The 21,254-nt window shown below is 43.8% G+C and overlaps 1 protein-coding gene across 1 annotated transcript in view; it reads left to right on the forward strand.

Annotated features, from left to right (window-relative positions):
- The first annotated feature begins 11,554 nt into the window (after window positions 1–11,554).
- B4GALT5 (beta-1,4-galactosyltransferase 5) overlaps window positions 11,555–21,254 on the forward strand; it is a 65,316-nt gene continuing 55,616 nt past the window's right edge. The window contains exon 1 of the mRNA XM_084645546.1: window positions 11,555–11,857. Within this exon, the coding sequence (XP_084501672.1) occupies window positions 11,731–11,857 (127 nt within the window). The 5' untranslated portion in view covers window positions 11,555–11,730. The remainder of the gene's footprint in view (window positions 11,858–21,254) is intronic.

The raw sequence follows: 21,254 nt of genomic DNA on the forward strand, positions 1-21,254 counted from the left end.
TAGATGGACTTTTAATGTCCTGGCACCATTCTGTAATTTGTAGAAGCTGGCAGAACAAATATCATCCCCCTAATCTGGGTACCAGTTCCATGCTAGGGGTCTGTAGAAACAGTCAGAGGCAGACTTTGATAAATTTCCAGCTGATCAGAGATTGGACTGTCATTTAATGAGTACTTCCAAAAAGTGCTGTTTATTTTTTTACAGGGGCGAAGGAGTGCTCTGAGAATTCTACCTTTTTTCTTCTATTTCTTTATGGCCACACTATACTATCCTTACTCATGTTTGGTAGCATCTTACTTTGCAAATAGTCCCAACTGACTTTTATAAAACTTCACATGGTGTCAGATTCTCCTCAATGTCCTTGTCTTTATTAGGAAAAAAAGGTGTGTTCTTAACTTAATGTTGCTTACTTGAGGTAACTTACTTGAGGTCAAATTCTAGTGAAGCTAAAGCAGTTTGTAGTTTTCACATGAGTTAGCAGAGTTACTGTATCGCAATTTGGCTTTCAAATTTTTAGCCCCAAATTCTAAGAATTACCCATGAAAAAATATGCTTGCACAATTGCATGACTAATCTGCATTGGCAGTTGTTGCAGTTGTGTGCATATAGTGATGGTTACTGTGCAGGTAAACATCCAGTGAGAAATCTAAACTGTCATTTGCCTGCATTTAGCACAACAGAGTAAAAAACTGCAGAAGTCCCATGTTTGGTCACGCTCACACTTTTTCATGAGCAATTGTGTAGGTGCAGTTCTGAAAATTGTGCCCCTAACTCTTGTCTATGTTGTCTACAAACTTTATTTTTGTTCCTTATCTTTTCTATCCCTGTACATGCAGTCTACAGCCTCAATTATACACCCTTCAGATCTGGACTGTAACAAGTCAATATATTTGTATGCAGTTTGTGGAACTGACTGACAAAGTCAAAAGGCAAATTTGTTATCCCTTTCATTGCATTGTCTTTTATTCATAAATGATTGCACTTTCTTACACATTTTACGGGAGGCAACATGTGGGAATATTGTGCCGAGTTCACCTCTGTATAGTTCTATGCTGCTAGCTGCTTCCTCATGCTCCAAAATGTCAATCAGTTCTGGATTTGCACTCTACATTCACCAGTTTATCATTAAACCTGTGTGTTTACTGACACAATAGAGTACATTAAGGGCTGTTTGTTCAGGGCTGTTACCACCAAACTAGCTGGTACCCCATCCACTGTGGGCTAGGTGCACACAATCAGACAAGTTTCAGAGTGGTAGCCGTGTTAGTCTGTATCAGCAAAAACAACGAAAAGTCCTTGTGGCATGTTGTTTTTACAATCAAACAAGGCCATTAAGCAGGGATGCTATTTATTTTGATAAGGACAGACAGCATCTGTTTTGGCAGGCAGCGATCCAATTGAAAAAAGACATCAGGACTTCCTGCAGAAGATGAGGCTACCCAGGGCTACCTGCAGAATCTGCACCTACCTGGCAGACATAAGATTGCTAAGCTGGCCTGGAACAGACACAGGTGCAAGATGAGAGACAAGCGTAGCAGCTCCCCGTAAAGTAGGGTTTCTCAAACTTCATTGCACCATGACTTCCTTCGGACAGCAAAAATTACTATATGACCCCAGAAGGGGGACCGAAGCTTGAGCCCACCTGAGCCCCACTGCCCTGGGTGGGTGGGGCGGAAGCTGAAGCCCTCGTGATTCGGATTCAGCCCAGGCGGTGGGGCTCGGGCTTCATGCCCGGGCCCCATCAAGTCTAAGCCAGCCTTGACAACCCCATTAAAATGGGGTCACAACCCACTTTGGGGTCCCAACCCACAGTTGGAGAACCACTGCAGAGGTATCTGAGGAAGAGAAAAGAAACAAAGGGCCCTTCTCCTTGGACCCTGAAGTCCTAGCCTTTCCCCATTTCCTCCAGCATTCACCACCTCTGAGATGTCAGCTCTTTCTAGCTGACAATTCTCCAAGCTCTGCTAAATAGCAGGAAATGTCCTACTATTGCCCCAAAAGATGCAGAGCTGAAGAAGGGGAAATCACAGTGCAAGAGGAATTGAGTGGGAGCAGCAGAGCGTAGGAGAGGGAGGCAGGGCTGCCAGCAGGATGTCTTGCTCACTGGACATTAAAATTCGTATCCTCTCTGCTTCACCTAGGTGAAACTCCCTCATCTCTCTGCCTTCCTCCTTCTCCATTCCTCCAAACCCCTTTTCTGTCCCCCTCTCTGCACTTGCTCTTCACCTTTCCTTCTCATTTCCGTATCACCAGAACACTCCTGCTTTCTGCCTTCCCCTTTCCATCCATCAAGCAACAAAATTAAAGGAACAGATTAAGGGCACTGTGTACCTTGTAGTGTGCTTCTCCCCCTCTTCATGGAGTGCTGCCCCCTCTCCTTAGAGTATTTTGAGTGTGCTGCTGGTGGCTGTCCTTCATAAGCACTTGCTGAACAGCCTTGCACCACTGCTCCTCCTATTATGTGCAGTGTAAGAGCAGAGAAAGACAGAGCAAAGTGGAGGAACAGCAGCACTGCAGGACAGGCCTATATCACTGATGGGGTCTTAGCAGCACTGAGTCATAAACATTGAGAGGGGCAAGAGACATAATTACAATCAGTAAATACTTTCAATTTATATTATACCTTCCAACCAAGTTTCTCAAAGGAATGGTAAAGATTATTATTGTCAATTTACAGATTAGTTTGTGACTCATAGGGTTATTCTTAGTGTGGAAGTCTCCAGACTAAATATAATTATTTTTATTTATTTTTTATTTATTTGTATTCCTGTCACCCCAGGAACTCCACCTGAGATCAGGACTGAATAAAGGCTTGCCTACACTTAAACGTTTTGCTATTCTTACAATACCGATATAGTTAAAGTGCCAGATTCCACCCCCTCATGTGGATGCAGTTATGTGGTATGAAAGTGCTTATACTAGTATAGTTTACTCTGGCTCAGGAAGTCCATCTCTGCACTAGAAACAAATGACCGGTATAGGAATACCAGGGTACTATATTGACAAAGCATTCCTGCCTACAGCTGCAAAACTGCATGTAGTAAATCTACCCCTCATGAGCAAAACAAGCTATACCAGGCATAAAAGCACAGCTTTGCTGATGTAACTACATCTACATTAGGGGCTTCTGCCAGCACAGCTATGTCAGTCAGAGATCACACCTCTTCATACCCCAGAACAACACTGCTATGCCAGCAGAAGTCTGTAGTGTAGGCATAGCCTAAATGAGAAAAGCTATACCAATATAAGGCACTTTTATACTGGTATAAATATATTTACACTAGGGCTTTTACCAGCATCGCTATCCTGGCAAAAAAATTACACCCTTACCCAATGTAGTGGTTCTGGTAAAACTTTTTAAGTGTAGACAAGCCCTGAGAGATTGTCACTGCCCCAAAGAGGTTACAGTCTAATTAGACAGTGTGTAACATACAAGCCGGGTAATCAGGGTGACAGTTTGCAAACATCATGTTTGTGTCATCATGTTTTTGTTGGTTGGCTTCATTCTTTTTCGAATTATTTGGATGGAGTTTTGTTGGGGGGAGGTAGGACTAGCTAACCACACAGGCAAAGGGCAGGAGAAGGGACATTGAAGAAGGCCTAAAGAAATGGAGGGCAGGGTTGACTGAATAGACTGGGAAGTGAATAGACTGGAAAGGCTAGGGCAAGAGGGAGCTCAAGGAAATAGCCAATCAGCAAAAAGGAAAGAATGTCCAGAGTGAAATCTGTAATAAGCAGCTGGGCTTTGGTGACAATATCAGTGTCTGACCAACCCTACTACAGCTGTTGTTTCTTCTCCTACTGGCTGTTTCTTTCCCAATTAAACATATATGCAGGCTAGAAAATTGGTGGCAACAGTGTATCACTTTTGACCTTTCCCCAGGCTCATCTGGACCTGGCAAGAAAGTAAGGAAATACAGTAACAGGAAAGAGGTCCCAGATTTGTTCTCAGGCTGTGGCACATGATTCACCTGGTTGGCAGGGCTCACTCTGTTCTGCTCCAGGAATTAGACAAAGGATGTCTTGAAAGTGCTGACTAGATGAGAGTTTATATAGTTTTTTTTCTAAGCTCAGCTGGAGTGAATTGTCTAATACCTTGCTGTTTCAGACTTTTAAGTTGGGGTGGGATTTGGGCTTCTGGGTTGATATTTTTTTTTAGGGAATTTAGTGCTTGATTGATAGCCCTGGTGACTAAAGGCCCCTGTTGATCCTCACAACAAGTGTAGCATGGGCAGTAGTAATGCCAGCTTCCTTACACTGACTTACCCATGACTTAGTTCTGTTTTGATTAGAAACTTCCATTTTTCTATGAAATTATTTTTACCTTATCCTCCCACACTCCCTTGCCTGTTTGTCTTTTTCATCCACCTATCACATCCTGTCTGACACCTAGATTGTTAGCATTCTGGGACAGGGACTGTTTTCTCTGGTATTTGTCTGTACAGCACCTAGCATAAGGGGACCCTGATCCTTGAGTGGGCTTCCTAGGAGCTGCTGTCATACAAACTAAATAAATAATAACTTTATTACCGTGCCTGCTCAAGACAACAATGGCATGCAATCTGCTGTGACCACTGCCTCCGTTCTTGGTTTAGCTCCTGTGCAGCTCCACTATGGCTGTAATACAGGCACTATGGGCTAGATAACGCATTAATAAGAGCACCAATGCTTCATGTACTATGGAACTCCTTCCATTGCTACCAGTAGAGAACCTCCATTGGTGCTACTACAGTGAAAGGAGAACCTTAATAAACAGCCTAACAGACACCACCTGATGAATGCATCCAGCACATTTTTCAAGAAGACTCACATCAACTGCCTGTCTATTTTATGTTTGTTATGGGTACCCTAATCTGTTCCCTTTTTCAGATGTGCTGTTGGCCTGTTAACCCAGCCTTGCAGAAAAACAGCTCCACACAAACTAAAGATATGACTTGTCCCTTCCATTCACTCTCTGAGCTGAGAATACTGCTCCCCTCATCCCCATTTTTCTCAATGAAGTATGAATTGCACAGAGCACACACACGTAAACTAATCAAGGAATCCATTTGCAACCTGAACAGTTTTATGATTTAGGTCCAATCCACTCTGCAACTTAGTGTATATCTGTGTTGTAACCTAGTCCCCTAGCCCAGCTTTATGTAGTGTAGAAGGGGTCTTTTCTCTTTTTCTCATGTAGTGCCCTTTCCCCCCACCCCCAAATCTGGATGCTCCCTGGATGCCATGAAGTGCTTGTTTACATGGGGATTTATAATAGTTATTCCTGATTAGTGTGGATGCTTTTATATGGTGACATGCCACCAAGCACCCTTGCTTTCAGACCCTGCACACTATTGTAATAATATTTGACAGAATATGCCTTGTGAGGTATCATTTGAAAACTAACTCACTGATAATTAATGTTCTTTTGTGATGTATATACATTATGTGTATTAAGAATTATGAATATATGCTGGAATTTTGACTAAAGTATGGTATGTCAGTGGACAAGGGGTATCAGAGGGTTAGCCATGTTAGTCTGTATCCACAAAAACAATGAGGAGTCTGGTGGCACCTCAAAGACTAACAGATTTATTTGGGCATAAGCTTTCGTGGGTAAAAACCACTTCTTCAGATGCATGGAGTGAAAATTACAAATACAAGCATAAATATACTGGCACATGAAGAGAAGGAAGTTACCTTACAAGTGGAGAACCAGTGATGACAAGCCCAATTCAATCAGGGTGGATGTGATCCACTCCCAATAATTGATGAGGAGGTGTCAATACCAAGGGAAGAATTCCACCTGGATTTCAACAATTTCTACCCCACCATCAACCTCAGCCTGGACCAGTCCACACAAGAGATCCACTTCCTGGACACTACAGTGCAAATAAGTGATGGTCACATAAACACCACCCTATACCGGAAACCTACGGACTGCTATTCTTACCTACATGCCTCCAGCTTCCATCCAGGACACATCACACAATCTATCGTCTACAGCCAAGTTCTAAGATACAACCATATTTGCTCCAATCCCTCAGACAGAGACAAACACCTACAAGATCTTTATCAACCATTCTTAAAACCTGGAGAAGTGAGGAAACAGGTAGACAGAGCAAGACAGGTACCTAGAAGTCACCTACTACAGGACAGACCCAACAAGGAAAATAACAGAACACCACTGGCCATCAGGTATAACCCCCAGCTAAAATCTCTCCAGTACATCATCAACGATCTACAACCTATCCTGGAAAATGATCCCTCATTCTCACAGACCTTGGGAGACAGGCCAGTCCTCGCTTGCAGACAGCCCTCCAACCTGAAGCAAATACTCAGCACTGTAGGGGCAGAATTTTAGAATTACACTATCGGAATTGATGTATAATTTGATTTCATCCTGCTAGTCACCCCATTTGAATAGCAGAAAGGAATGACCCTCTGGGACTATGAGATTCTGTTTTCCCATATGCATTACAAATTGGCCCCTCTTTAGTTCTTTGTTTTAAGGTTTAGTTAGTAAGAGACAGGATTCTGTATTGTGTCTATGTTAAGTAGATTAGAGGAACACTGAAGGCCTGGGTCTCAATGTAAATTGTCTTGGTTATTGATTGTAAAACTTAGCAAGGTTTAATTTGCAATGCCTTTTTGCGTGATATAAAATACTACTGTTTGTATTCTCAAAGTCTCTGTAAAAGACTGTTTGGTCTCTGTAAGAGACTGCTTGTGTGAATGAGGAATGCATGCATCAGGAAAAGATAAGGTGTGAAGGCCATCGTTAACCAGATGGTCAAGAAAGGAGGAGCGAAGACAGTTATCGAGATTTGTTGACGCCAAAGAACCATCAACACGTATCCATGATTGAGGAAGGGCAAATTGACAACCCTGAGGTGAAAGCTGGCACCTCTAAAGACAATTAATTCAATTGAAACCAGGACAGGATGACCCTCTCAGAGGTGTTTTGGAATGCTAACACCAATCAAGGAGTAACCGGTCAGAAACTGACACAGCAAAATCTAGAGACTTCAACAGAGAAAAAGGACTATAAGAACAAGATGCTTTGGCATGGGACTTTGGGTTCATCTTGCCATACTCCAGGAGCATCGGATCGCGACTGACAAAGCCCTGCTCCCCTCTGCAACCGATCTGGCTGGCCACTAGATTGATCCAGACTCTGGACTGGTAACTATAAACATCAACTGGCAGGACCCTGTGTGTGTGTGTGTGAGATTGAAAAGCATATGCTAACTGCTGTATTCTCAATAAATGCGGCGTGCTACCTTCTTCCCTATAAAGATCCCGTGTGCTTCTTATAAGTATAAGATTTTTGGTGGAAAATTGCCAAAGGGGGAAGAGTATATGTGCTGTAATTATTGACAATACTGCTAAGTGATTGATCATTCAGGTGTGCACACCCCTGGTCATAGAGATACCGGGCAGTGAAAAGGGAACCAGGTGTGGTTAATATTGTATTCACTGTTGGTATTTTATGAACTGAGAATTTGTATGATTAAGAGGTATACACACCCTCGGTCATAGAAGGGCTGAGAGACAGGAGAGAGGTTTAGCATCCCTCCCTCCACCCCGACTGCTGGGGGGAAATAATTGGAGGTGGGTATACCCCTGGTCGTAGAAGTGTCGGGCAATAGGGGGAGGATTAGAGTCCTTGCTCCGGCCCATCTGTCCGGGAAAACTATAAAAACCATAGGTGCATACACCCTCGGCCATAGCAAGACTGAGCATAAGAGGAGAACTTAGGGTTTCTTGCTCTGCCCCTGGGAGGGATTTTTATATTTGGTGTATGAACTCTCGGTGGTAGAAGGCCAAGCAATACAGAGGGGGACTTAGCGTTTCTCCCTCTGGCCCAGAGTGGGTTAAGATAATAAGCCCCGGCACTGGCACGGGCTACAGGGTGAAGAAAGGAATTTGTAAGCCCCGGCACTGGCACAGGCAAACATAAGATCTTAATTAAGGTAATTAGAAATAACAACCAAACACCTTAGATCCAAAATGTTCAGATGAAAAGAGTCCCGTAAGGAGAATACTCAGGCAGAACTAAAAAAGCTGCCGGGTGTGCAAGAGATCATTCCTTTTAAACAAATCTTGCAGAAATTTGGCCACAGCCCATGGACAGAACAAGCAATAGCCAATTTCCACACAATAGCCGACTTAGAAGATAAACTGGCAAATATTTGTTGATTTATAAACCTTTAAATCCAGCAAAATTAAAAACCCTTTTTTATATACTTAACACCATTATAAATGCTGGAGGCAAAGCGGGGTTTGGGGTGGAGGCTGACAGCTCACGACCCCCCATGTAATAACCTCACAACCCCCTGAGGGGTCCCGACCCCCAGTTTGAGAACCCCTGTACTAATGTGATATATGCCATCATATGCCAGCAATGCCCCTCTGCTAAGTACATTGGCCAAACCGGACAGTCTCTATGTAAAAGAAAAAATAGACACAAATCAGACATCAGGAATGGTAACATATGAAAGCCAGTAGGAGAATACTTCAATCTCTCTGGATATTCAATAACAGATTTAAAAGTAGCCATCCTGCAACAAAAAAACCCTTCAAAAACAGACTTCAAAGAGAAACTGCAGAAATGCAATTCATTTGCAAACTTAACACCATTAATTTGGACTTGAATAGGGACTGGGAGTGGCTGGCTCACTACAAAAGCTATTTTCCCTCCCTTGGTATTGACATCTCCTCATCAATTATTGGGAGTGGACTACATCCACCCTGATTGAATTGGCCTTGTCATCATTGATTCTCCACTTGTAAGGTAACTCCCTTCTCTTCATGTGCCAGTATATTTATGCTTGTATCTGTAATTTTCACTTCATGCATCTGAAGAAGTGGTTTTTTACCCATGAAAGCTTATGCCCAAATAAATCTGGTCGTCTTTAAGGTGCCACCATACTCCTTGTTGTTTATGTCAGGGGAATTGTTAAACAGGTCTATCAAAGGAATGTGTATTTGATTTTCTGACAAGCCCAATATTCAGACGAAGATAATGAAGGTCCATTTTAACACATAAGCAGTAGACAGACCATCAAGACAGCAGGGGGAGAAGATGGCAGGAAACAGAACAATTTGCATTTCAGCAAACACAAGGAGGGGAAAAAAGAGCATGGAACTTCCTTCACCGCCAGACTCCATGTTGTCTTCCTCACTGCTTGAATAAACTTTACTTTGAGGGGTAACTCTCAGAAGAATCCATTTCAAAGGTTCACTGGTCTAAAAAGATATGGGATCTGAATCTCAAGTGATAAGCAACTGAATCAACTGATTGTATACAATGTTATCGTATTATAAGAGTGAGGTCTCTTCTGAAAGCTAATGACACGTTGGTGATTAATATAATTGTGAAATGTATGTAATAACACTATGTAAGGAATTATGTATAGCAATGGATATTAGGCTGTACAATCTGCCCAGACAGGTGGGAATGTCAAAGCTATCTACCTGTCTCTTATGTAAATTAAGCATGGTGGAATGAGAAACAATGGAAGCCCCATTTACACAGAAATCATACAGCAGGATGGGAAGCTCACAGAAAGGGAAGAACAGCATGAGTTCATCCTGCCACTTGAAAGAACTGAACTTTGGAAGATATAAGCCAGGAGAGAAGCCATCTTGGGCATCCATCACTAGACAGACAGAAGAGGCCAGAGCTCTTGCAAGCTGAGAAAGATGGATCCTTCAAAGAAGGGGGAAGGAGAGAAGCTGAACTCTCTAGAACTGAATATAGGTGAGAAATTGGCTTAGGGAAAGATCTTTCGTCTGCAAAGACCAGGGAAACCAAACCCATTTGCTTTGTGGAAGGTCCTGACTGACGGAAAGTCAGCCATGGCTGAGAAGAAGAATGACTAGTGAGAGAAACCATCTTGAACAAAGCCTTTATCTTGCTAGATTAAGTATTAGACTTTTAGATGTGTGTTTTCATTTTTATCTGCTTGTAACTATTTCTAACTTTAATCCTTTTATGTAACATCACTGTCTCCACCTATGTCTTATTGTTAATAAATTTGATTTATTTTACTATAATCCAACTCAGTGCTGTGTTTAAAGGGAAGGGTGTATTTACCCATTTAAGTTAATAAGCTGAGATGTGATTTTATCTCTTTACAGGAGAAATGAATCTTATTATTTCTTTCAGCTGTTCAGGAGACGGCTGGATACTTCAGAACACATGGTTTGGGGGAAATTTGGGACTCAGAGTGTGTTGGGGCCATCTTGCTAGTTGTTACCAAGGCTGGTAGAAGGCAGAATGAGGCTGTGGGGCTGTAGACAGGCTGCTGAAGTCAGAGTTACTGGACCAGGCTGTTGAGCCCACAGAAACTCAGGGTGTGACCTGCATTCTTGTAGACTGATTGTGAGTGGCTGAGGCTGGGAGCTCCACTTCAGCAGCAAAGCACTGTTAGGCATGCAGGGTTGCAGGACAAGTGGTGACACAGAATCACAGAATATCAGGGTTGGAAGGGACCTCAGGAGATCATCTAGTCCACCCCCCTGCTCAAAGCAGGACCAATCCCCATTTTCTGTTCCAGATCAACTGCACAGCCCCCTCAAGGATTGAACTCACAACCCTGGCACAACCCCTCACTGCTCTGGATTGCATCCTGGACCCTGACCGGACAGTGAAAGGAGGTAATCGGGAATAGCTAATAGTTAATCTGCTTTAAATTCACATCCTAATTTATTCTGGATTAATTTTCATGTTTACACAAACCAATGTAATACGAAGGCAAAGAGCGCACTTCTATAGTGTGAGTAGAATTGAAGTGTAATTTGAAGATGCTGCAGTGCGAGAGGGTAATTTTCAGCCACTGTAGTGTGAGTGGGAGAGAAGGGTAGTTTGTATATGTTTGTAGACATACCATGGGCGTAACAGTGTAAAAGCCAAGAGGAGCGGACACGTGCATGCAGAAATGTGAGGGGAAGAAGAGAAGGATACTTTTCAGAGGCTCCCTGGGTGCTGTATTGTGAGTGGGAACAGAAGAGAAATGACAGAGGGTACCTCGGTACTGCAGTAGGACTGGGAGGGGTGGGTAAATTGCAGGTAATTCCTGAGTGCTGTAGTGTGAGCATAGGATAATGTGTAGACTCTCTCTAGGAGCTGCAGCACAAGTGGGGGGAACTGTATAGGGGCTCGCTGGATGCTGGAGTGAGAGTGGAGGACACTTAGCAGATGCCTCTGTAGCTCAGTGATAAGTGCTGCAAAGTGATTCCTCCCCCCCCCCCCCCCGTTTTCAAACTATAGTACTCCCAGAGTGCTACAGAGTGAGTAGAAGGGTGTTTTCAGGGAGTCCCTGAGTTCTGCAGTGTAAACTGAGACTAGTTTGTGGACACCAGCTGGGTGTTTCAGTATGAAACAAGGGGTGTTTGCAAGTGGTTCCCAGTACTGCAGTGAAGTTAGAAAGGACTTTGCAGATGGTCCCTCTTCCTTCTGCAGAGTGGGTGGAAGGGCGCTTGCGGCGGGTCCCTGTTCTGCAGTGTCGCGTGAGCGGAGTTTGCAGACGGCCCCTGCTCCGCCTCCTCCCCTCGGGCCCCGCCCGCCCGCCCCGCGCGCTGGCCGTTCCGCGGGGGGAGCGCAGCCGGCTCCTCATTCATGCGGCGGGGCTGGGAGCTGGCCGCGGCGGATCGCCCGTAGAGCGCGGAGCCCCCCCCTCCCCGCCTGTGAGCGGCCCCGGCGGCGCTGGCCTCGGGCGGGCGGAGCGGATCGGATCGGGGGCCATGCGGTGGCTCCGGGGGGCCCGCGGGGCCTGGCGGCTGCTGCCGCGGCGCTCGCTGGTGGCCCTGCTCTTCCTCTTCTCGCTCTCCTCCTCCTTCCTCTACTTCGTCTATGTGGCGCCCGGCATCGGTGAGAGGCCGCGGGGAGCTCCGGGGGATGCGCCGGCTCCCTCAGCCGCGGGGCGGGCGCGGCCCCTCGACGCGCCGGGCCGGGCCGGGCCGGGCCGGGCTGGGTGGGGGTTCGCGTATGGCCCTGCCCCTCCCCCGCTCTGGGGGGCGGGAGCGGCGGGCGGAACCGGTGCCAGGCCCGCGGGATCCGCGCCAGCCAGAAACTTCCAGAGAGCCCGGCCCGTGCCGCTGGCCAGCGAGGCTCGTTCCCCCTCGGAGGCCGTGAACCCTCCTCCTCCTCCGGCCAGGTTCCGAGGCCGCCCGGCGCTGGGCTGGCCGGCACCTGGCGCCGCCGGGGGTGGGGGCGCGTAGGGGACACGGCTAAACAGGCGGCTTCAGGCGCGGGGGTTGCCCCTGTAGTCTCCAGACGTCGTAGGGAAAGACCGCAGAAGCGGGTGGTTTCTGCTCGTACAGTTTTAGCCAGGGTTAGCTAATGGGGTGACAACGCCGGGAGAGCAGGAAATGCTCCGTAATACGCCCGAGAGCTTGGGGTGGGGGTGTGTGTGTGTGTTTTTTCCCCCAAAAATAGAAAAATGACACAATCTCTATGTCCGGTGTAGTCCCTCGTGCCAGGGGGCAGGGGAGAGCATTGGAAGAGGAAGCAAGTTTGTAAAGCTGATGAGCAATGACACCATTTTCCCTTTCAAACTGCGGTCAACCAAATAGCTATTCGCTTTAGAGGCACCTAGGCTATGCAGTTAGACTATTACTAATTCAGTCTGGTGACTGAGGGTCTTACTGCTAACTACTGAGTTATGAAAATGGTAACTGTTTTTAAAAAATCAAGAATGCTGTATTATCAAATGTTCTCTAGTTGATTAGTTGGACAAGTTTAGTTTCTAATCCAGTACATGGTATACTAGGTATATTTTATGGAAGAGTTAACTTGTTTTTTCAGAGACTGCACCACATCCTGATAAGCCTTTTCTGAGAAAAGGAATCCAGGCAGTTTTCTTGGGTTAGAGCAGGGGACCCCTCAGGCAAGATTATTGTATGGGGGATCGTGAGCTGTCAGCCTCCACCCCAAACTCTGCTTTGTCTCCAGCATTTATAATGGTGTTAAATATATAAAAAACTGTTTTTAATTTATTGGGGGTGGGGGGTCCACACTCAGAGGCTTGCTTTGTGAAAGGGGTCAGCCGTACAAAAGTTTGTGAACCACTGGGTTAGAGTTATCCTGTTTGTGCATAAGCTAGTTCCACTGTCTAGTGCAAACTGTTGATCTGAAACTGAAAATTCATGGTGTGGGTTGCACCTTCTAATGTGAACAGCTTGAAATCATGTTAGAAATGAAATGCAACCAGTGTGCTTAACTAGCAGTTCTGAGAGTGTCCTGGGTTGATGGTCAAGCTTGCTATAGAGATTAGTTATATATTGTTAGTATTTTCATCACCTTCAGCATACTTTAGAACACCCACTATTTCTAACACGCAGAACTGATCCGTTTAGGTTCTGTTGGTATAATATGAAAACTGGAAGGAGGGAGATATGTTCCCTATGTGTATTACATTTAGTAGCTGTAAATTAAGTCTTGGAGACTTCAGGTGCCTAATACAGCATAGATTCACATGAACATAAATTTGTATAATTCATTATTTTCTTTTTTGGTTAAAATGCAGTTTGGTTTCAGCGATTAAAAATATTTCTTGAATTGGTTTATGAGTAGATCATTAACTTTTTGGTAACAGAATATGGAAATCAAAAAAAGCCCATGTGTATATATAAAAACCTGTAATGCGAAGTATGTGTCATGCATTATTCCAGCCTTGCAAAATTCTACTTTTTCCTCTGATCTAGGACAAATATTTCTGAATTCAGAAAATGTTCAGAAAAAATTTAGAATATGTTCACTTACCATCAATCCACCTTACTAAAGGATGGGCTGGTAAATACACAATTTTCCAAGACTGCATTACTTCTGTTCTAGTTTCTGAACTCTAGTTGAGTCTGGGCCCTCATTTATGGCCTGCTATGTATTCAATTCTGAAGCCACTAATTTCCTGATTATTGGAGAGTTCATTGTAAATGAGTTAAGGTTTATCAAAAAAGTGTTAATGATTTAAACTCCTTCCAACAGAAACCTTCTCCTCATTCTTAGAATGTCTCAGTGTGAAGTTTCAGAGCTACAGCTCACGAAAGCTTATGCTCAAATAAATTTGTTAGTCTCTAAGACTAACACAAGTACTCCTTTTCTTTCAGTGTGAAGTGTATACTGTCCTTTAAGGAGCTAAAACTTCCCTCCCTCATAGTGCACCACATGCATGCATGGTGGAATGGGCAGCCACACGCCAAAATGCAATGGCGAGTAAAGTACACCCAGAATGTTGTCTGAGTTCTGTCAGAATCCTTTAATCTCCTGCCTTTTTCTACAACCTTATTCTTACCCAGGGCTTGGGTAGTAATGGTGGCCTATCTCTGTATTGTATCCACTGTAGACATCTGCAGTGCTATCTGAAAGTTTGGTATGCACATTTACCAGCATGACTTTATTGACTTGGCAGCTAGAGCTAATGCTCTGAGGGAGGGGAGTTCTGCAATCCTTGACAAATTATAACATTCCAAAATGACAATGTGGAAGCAATAGAGAAGTACTGTCTAGCTCTTATTTGGGGAGAGTCTGAAGTGATGAGGAAGGGCTTGGGGAAAGTTAAGATTGGTGTGTCTCTAGTTCTTAAGTAACTGTGCTGTAGTTCTTAATGGCTCTGCTGAATGGGGAGTGAGGTGGAACTGTAGTAAACATTTTTATTCTGAATGCATCCGATGAAGTGAGCTGTAGCTCACGAAAGCTTATGCTCAAATAAATGTGTTAGTCTCTAAGGTGCCACAAGTCCTCCTTTTCTTTTTGTGAATACAGACTAACACGGCTGCTACTCTGAAACCTGTCATTTTTATTCTGTAACTCTAGCAATGTTTGAACTATCTGAGGCTTTCTTTAGCAAAGCAATGAGCTCGGTCTGTTTTTTCTTACTCTGTGAAGAACCTGTCTCTGTCCTAGTTCTAGCCCCTGTTGGATGCCTCAGTCAGGAGAGGTTGAAAGAGATCTTTCAGCCAGTCAGCTATAGAATATAAAAGGTGGGGCTGATCTGCTGAACGTTTAATCCAATACACCTTTGTATCATTTTGTATTGTTGTAGTCTGTATTTGAATAAAAATATAGGAGTAGAGTAACCTGCAGTCTTGACCACAAATTCTAGATGGCTGGTGAATGCAGATCCTTTTAGGGAAGGAAGCGTTCTGTTTCTCTTGTTCTTGCTGTCTTTTCTGAAATGAATCAATGTTTTCTGCAGATGTTTCCAGGTTGTTTATTATGAGTGTTCAGGCTTGGATTCCCAGTTTTCAGCTAGGGAAAAAGAGAGCAACCCTGCTCTTTGGACAGAACTCCAGGTTCATTTTTATTATCTTTTCTTCAGAGGAAGTGGAGAAACTCCCACTTCTAGGGGGTGACTTCTGGGTTCTACTCAGTGTGTACATTCACTATCTGCATCTATAAACAGGATTTTAAGCGTACAATGTTGCACATACAGTACTTGTGCTTTCTAAACTCCTTTGTTTGAAGTGCCAGCCATCTGTTTACATTGGACCATAGTTTTCTTCTAATGAGACCTATTATTGCAACATAGCCTTAAAACCCCAAATCTTCAGCCCAATCCAACTTCCCTTGCAATTCTGAAGACTCTGTCCTTAGAGTTGCTTTGATTTGTGGAGGGAAGCATATTCAGTGGTTCCAGTCTAAACACTGCAAGAAATGTTCAGATCTAACATCCACTATAGCTATCTCCCAACTGGCAATTTGTAATTCAACAATACTAACTATATGCTAGTGGTTGTAGACAGAACTTGAGCTTCTTTACCTGCTCAGAGTGACAGTAGTAAAAATACCAGCATCCAGTCTACACTGGTGCTTTCACTGTTAAACACCAAAGGAAATTTTTTGAAAGTTGTGAGGTGTACAAGGCCTTACAGGATTAGGTCCAAATAGCCCACTTCTCTGCTGCTGAGAACCGGTAATTCCCCTTGACCTCAAAGAGTCATGGGTTCTTAACTCCTCACAAACTAAGTCGTCTTGTCTGTGCAGATTTAGTACTGATCTATTTCAGTTGGGCAGGGTGTGATTTTTGTAACTGAAATAATTAAATCTGTACAATTCTGTGTGTCGATAAATTTATACCTGTGCAGTTATCTTATGCTACTTTAGCTTATTTCCCTAAATTTACAGGAATAAGCTACATCAGTATAAGGGTACTTATAACTGCATCTTTCCTGGGGAAAGGGATGTGGTTGTGTGTTTACTCTGGTTTTAAGCCAGTATAGGTAAACAGTACAAAAACTATGTAAACTCATGATCTGATCCTGCATCATCGTTGTTGACTGGACCTGCTGGCCTCAACTGATCAAAACTGCAAACCTCTTACACTTCTTGAACCTGAGAGTTAAGTTTTAAAAACAAGAATTAACTGTACAGGAACTGCTCACTTAAAGTCATCCCAGTTAACGTTGTTTCATTTTTACTTTGCTGATCAATTAGGGAACATGCTCATTTAAAGTTGTGCAGTGCTCCCTTCTAATATCGTTTGGCAGCCGCCTGCTTTGTCCACTGCTTGCAGGAAGAGCAGCCCGTTGCAGCTAGCTGGTGGGTGGTTGGAACCAGGGTGGACCAGCAGCCCCCCCATCAGCTCCCCGCTCCCCTAAGTTCCCAAGGGGGTCACTAAAGGCAATTGAGGGTGTCACAAGGCATTAAAAATTGTATTGTAATCTAAAGCAAAGAAAATTTTATTTCCCCTCTCCCTCATGCACTGACCCTTCAAGATCAAGTATTTCTGTCAACCTTTTGAAACATGCACACAGATTAATTGTACAGGCTTATTTATACATTTTTGACTTGTACAGTAAATGTGAGGGGTCCACACAAATATTGGACTTTGTATAAAGGGCTGCCAACCTAGAAAGTGTGAAAAACACTGTTCTAGATTAATTCCAAAATCTTGAGACAAAAAGAATAATTCATTGGCACTAATGAGGCTAATAACCGACAAGCATCCTCAGCTACTGGACCAAGTTTTGTAGAAAACAACAAAATTCTGCAATTTGCCTACATTAAAGCAACACTTAACAGTTGATCACATTTTAAAACCACGGGTAAGGATATGCCTAATTCTATAGGAGATGTAAGCCCATGTGAGGGGAGGGGGGCAGTATTGTCAATGCCAGGGTCAAAAACCAGAAAGCAGTCTTTTGGGTAGGAGAGGTTTTTTGCCCATAAGCTGAGTGCTCCCCCCCCCTATATTTTAAGATTTTATTCTGTCACCTATCACCATAGTATCTAATAACATTCAAGGTAATATCAGCAGAAATAGTGAAGTTCCTGAGGTGTCTTCTCTTCCCCTTTCTCCCTTTTTGGAGTGACAATGGGGGAGTCCACTTATTTGTCGTCATCAACATCATATGTGTGCAGGGAAGAGTTTTGAGACTTTCTTCTCCAGTTAGTCTGGGTGGGGAGTCCTGCCTGGCAGCAAGATAAAACTGTTAATGTAGTCTCTTGCTGTTTTGCTGTAGCATGAGCTGAGGAGCCCACCTCTGACAATGTGTTGACCTCCCTCCCCCACCCCCGAAACATCTCAGTATTTGTGGGATCACCCTCATGCATCTGGGATACTAGGTGAATGGGTGCTTTAGAAATAAAGGTAAACCCATTCTGTCTCCCTTGCAACTAAATAGTCACTGTCTGAGATGCAAGAATTACTTGAGAGAATTTGGTAGGATTTGAACCCTTCTCACCCTCAGTGCAAGGAGACACGATCCAGGAGGTGCACTTCTCTGCTTTCTCCAACCCTTCATCTCTTCCATCCCCAACCATATTCTTTTCTTGCATGTTACTTGGCTTCCTATAACTTGCTCTCCTGGTTGTCCCCTGGGATCCCTCTGGGTGTTGCTGCCCTCAGTGCCCATTCTTCAGGCCTCCGCCTTTTCCAATTGCCAGAGAATCTTAAGATCTCAGTGTTGTAACCCCCATCTGTTAAACAGGTATCAACCAACATTCTGTTTATGCTATGGCTAGCAGGAGGGCAGGATTAAACTGTAAATCCTCCAGCTAGCACCAGTATACATGCAAATTAGGTGCACAGCTGTGCATATGTTAAATGCAGGAAAGTTGTTGAAAATTTCACCATTTAGCCTTAACTGCTCTAAAGAATTCTAATGAAAAATGTCCACTATTGTCGCTAGTACAGCTGCACTGGTGTGAGCCACACTGTGGGACTTGGTGTAGATGGGCTGCTAGTACAATGTCAGTTAGATTTGCTCTGATTAGATTTAACTGAGACAATGGTGAAAAAACTAGGGCTGTCCAACTATTAAAAAAGATAATCACAATTAATCATGAGATTAAAAAAATAGTTGCTATTAATCACAGTTTTAATCACATAGTTAATAATAGAATACCAATTTAAATTTATTATAAATGTTTTTGAATATTTTTGAAACTTTCAAATATTGATTTCAATTACAACAGAATACAAAGTGTACAGTGTTCACTTCATATTTTTATTACAAATATTTGCACTGTAAAAAAAGTGCAAGCTATAAGTCAAAGCATGAAGGGGCATACGAATGTTTAACATATCTGGCATGTAAATACCTTGCAACTGTGCTGCGTGAACATCTGTTCTCCCTTTCAAGTGACATTGTAAATAAGAAGGGACAGGAGTGTCTCCTGTAAATGTAAACAAACTTGTTTCTCTGAGTGATAGGCTGAAGAAGAAGTAGGACTGAGTGGACTTGTAGGCTGTAAAGTTTTACATTGTTTTGTTTTTGAGTGCAGTTATGTAACAAAAATTCTACATTTGTAAGTTGCACTTTCACAATAAAGAGATTTCACTACAGTACTTGTATGAGGTGAATTTAAAAACACTAATTTTGTTTTTTAAAGTGCAAATATTTGTAATAAAAAGAATATTAAGGAAGCACTGTACACTTTGTATTCTGTGTTGTAATTGAAATCAAAATACTTGAAAATGTAGAAAATATATATAATTTAAATTGGTATTCTATATTGTTTAACAGTGCAATTAAAACTGTGATTAACTAGATTTTAAAAAGTCACGATTAATTTGTTTTGTATTAATTGCTTGAGTTAACTGCAGTTAATTGACAGCCCTAGAATAAACTATTGCTTGTAAAATTTCCCTGGGCCTAGAGCAGACAAGGCTTCAGTTGGCATGTTCATTGACATTCTCCTGAATTGATAGGACAAGTCACACTTCTTTGGTGCTATTTAAGCTTGTTGGTGTGTTTGCACATTGACAGTTTCCATCACAACCAGAAGAGCTAGATAACTGTTTTTAGCATTGTCCTTTCCTTAAGCTATTTTGGAAATATCTCACTGGTACTGCTCAACCAATGGGAGTAACTGTGGGAGTGAATTTCAAGTGACTGCCACCATTTTAGGCAGTGTCTAACCCCTCTCTGAACAGATCTACACAACCATGGTTGTCTATAGTGATAGACTCAAGGAACTCAATCTATTTAGCTTAACAAAGAGAAGGTTAAAGGGTGACTTGATTACAGCCTGATGACATGGGGGAACAAATATTTGATACTGGGCTCTTCAGTCTAGCACAGGGGCAGGCAAACTTTTTGCCCTGAGGGCCACATCTGGTTTCTGAAATTGAATGGAGAGCTGGTTAGGGGTGGCTGTGCCTCCCCAAACAGCTAGGCATGACCCAGCCACTGCCCCGTATCCGACCCCCCACCCACTTCTTGCCCCCGATGGCCCGCCCGGGGACCCCTGCCCCATCCACACACACCCCTGCTCTTGGTCTCCTGACTGCCCCCGGACTCCCCACCCCTAACTACCTCCCGTTGCCCCATCCAACCCCCACTCCTTCCTGACTGCCCTGGACCCCTCGCCCCTAACTGCGTCCTGCCCCTAACTGCCCTCCCCCCAGGGCGACTGCCCCCCCCATCCATGCCCCTGACCGCCCTAACCCCTATCCATGCCCCTGACCACCCCCCAAACTCCCCTGCCCTCTATCCAACTCCCCTTGCCACGTTACCGTGCTGCCTGGAGCACCGGTGGCTGGCAGCGCGGCTGCACCAGGACATGCAGCCGCGCAGCACAGAGCCTGGCCTGACCCGGTGCTCTGCAGCCCCGCCGCCAAGCGCTGTGGGGAAGAGGGGTCAGGAGCGCAGGGACTGGGCAGGACAGTCCTACGGGCTGTAGTTTGCCCACCTCTGGTCTAGCAGATAAATGTATAATGTGATCCAGTGGCAAGAAGTTGAAGCCAGGCAAATTAAGACTGGAAGTAAGGTGTAAATTTGTAACAGCAAGTGTAATTAACCATTGCAGCAATTGATGAAGGGTCGTGGTGGATTTCTCTATCAGTGAATTTTTTAAATCAGGGTTGGATGTTTTTCTAAAAGGGATGATCTAGAAATTATTTTGGGGAAGATCTATGACCTGTGTTATACAGGAGGTCATACTAGATTATCACAATGGTCCTTTCTGGCCTTGGAATCTATGAATGTGATTTAAATGCTGACAGCTTGGCTAGCACGTACAGTTTTGCTGTAATAGTGGGAAATCCTTAAAAGAACTTCAAGCTGATATTGTAGGCAAAGCCTAGGGAAATTAAAGGTCAAATCCTGTAGGAAACAGCCAAACTTGTCAGGTATCCATGGGGAACCTGAAGTTCTTGGGATTTGGGTTTGACCCCATTTTTCTTCTCTGAACCATAGGTAGCCCCACCCTTTCCTGTTTTTGACAAAACATCCTTGCTCGTGAAACTATCTACTCTCCTTAGCATCCTGCAAGCTAGAGCCTGCACAGAGTGAAAGAATGAATGTAAACACACCCAACCTCTAATTCTCCTTGGTACTTGAACAAAATACTCCTCTGTGCGTGAGCACACGTGTTGAAATAAAATCTGCCTTCCCGGCCCACGTAAGAACTATTTACTTCTGCTGATTGCATAAATGCAGTGGGTTTCCCTCCGACCCCAACAAGCCTGTGAATTTTTATGTTGTTCAATGCTTCCTGATTTCACTGTCTTGTTTCTGGTTTGGAAAGGGTTATTAGAGAGAATATCACACAACCATTAATTGCCGTTGTGCATTATGCCTCATGGTAAACTGAGTGGCACTCTTAACATGGATTGGTTGTTAAAGACAGAGTTTCAAAGGCCCAAAGAGCTGCCATTTCATATCTGGGCTCCTTACTGAAACAGCAGTCTGTTTTTATTGACTTATGGTAAAACTACTCAGGACAACAAATAGGTTAAAGCAGTGGTCCCCAACCTTTCTGTTGTGATAGCATATTCATGTTCCCAGAAGAGTGTGGCAGGCACTGGACGACCAGCCTCCGA

Source organism: Lepidochelys olivacea, assembly GCF_965140295.1.
Source record: "Lepidochelys olivacea isolate rLepOli2 genome assembly, chromosome: 13".
Taxonomy (NCBI): Eukaryota; Metazoa; Chordata; order Testudines; family Cheloniidae; genus Lepidochelys; species Lepidochelys olivacea.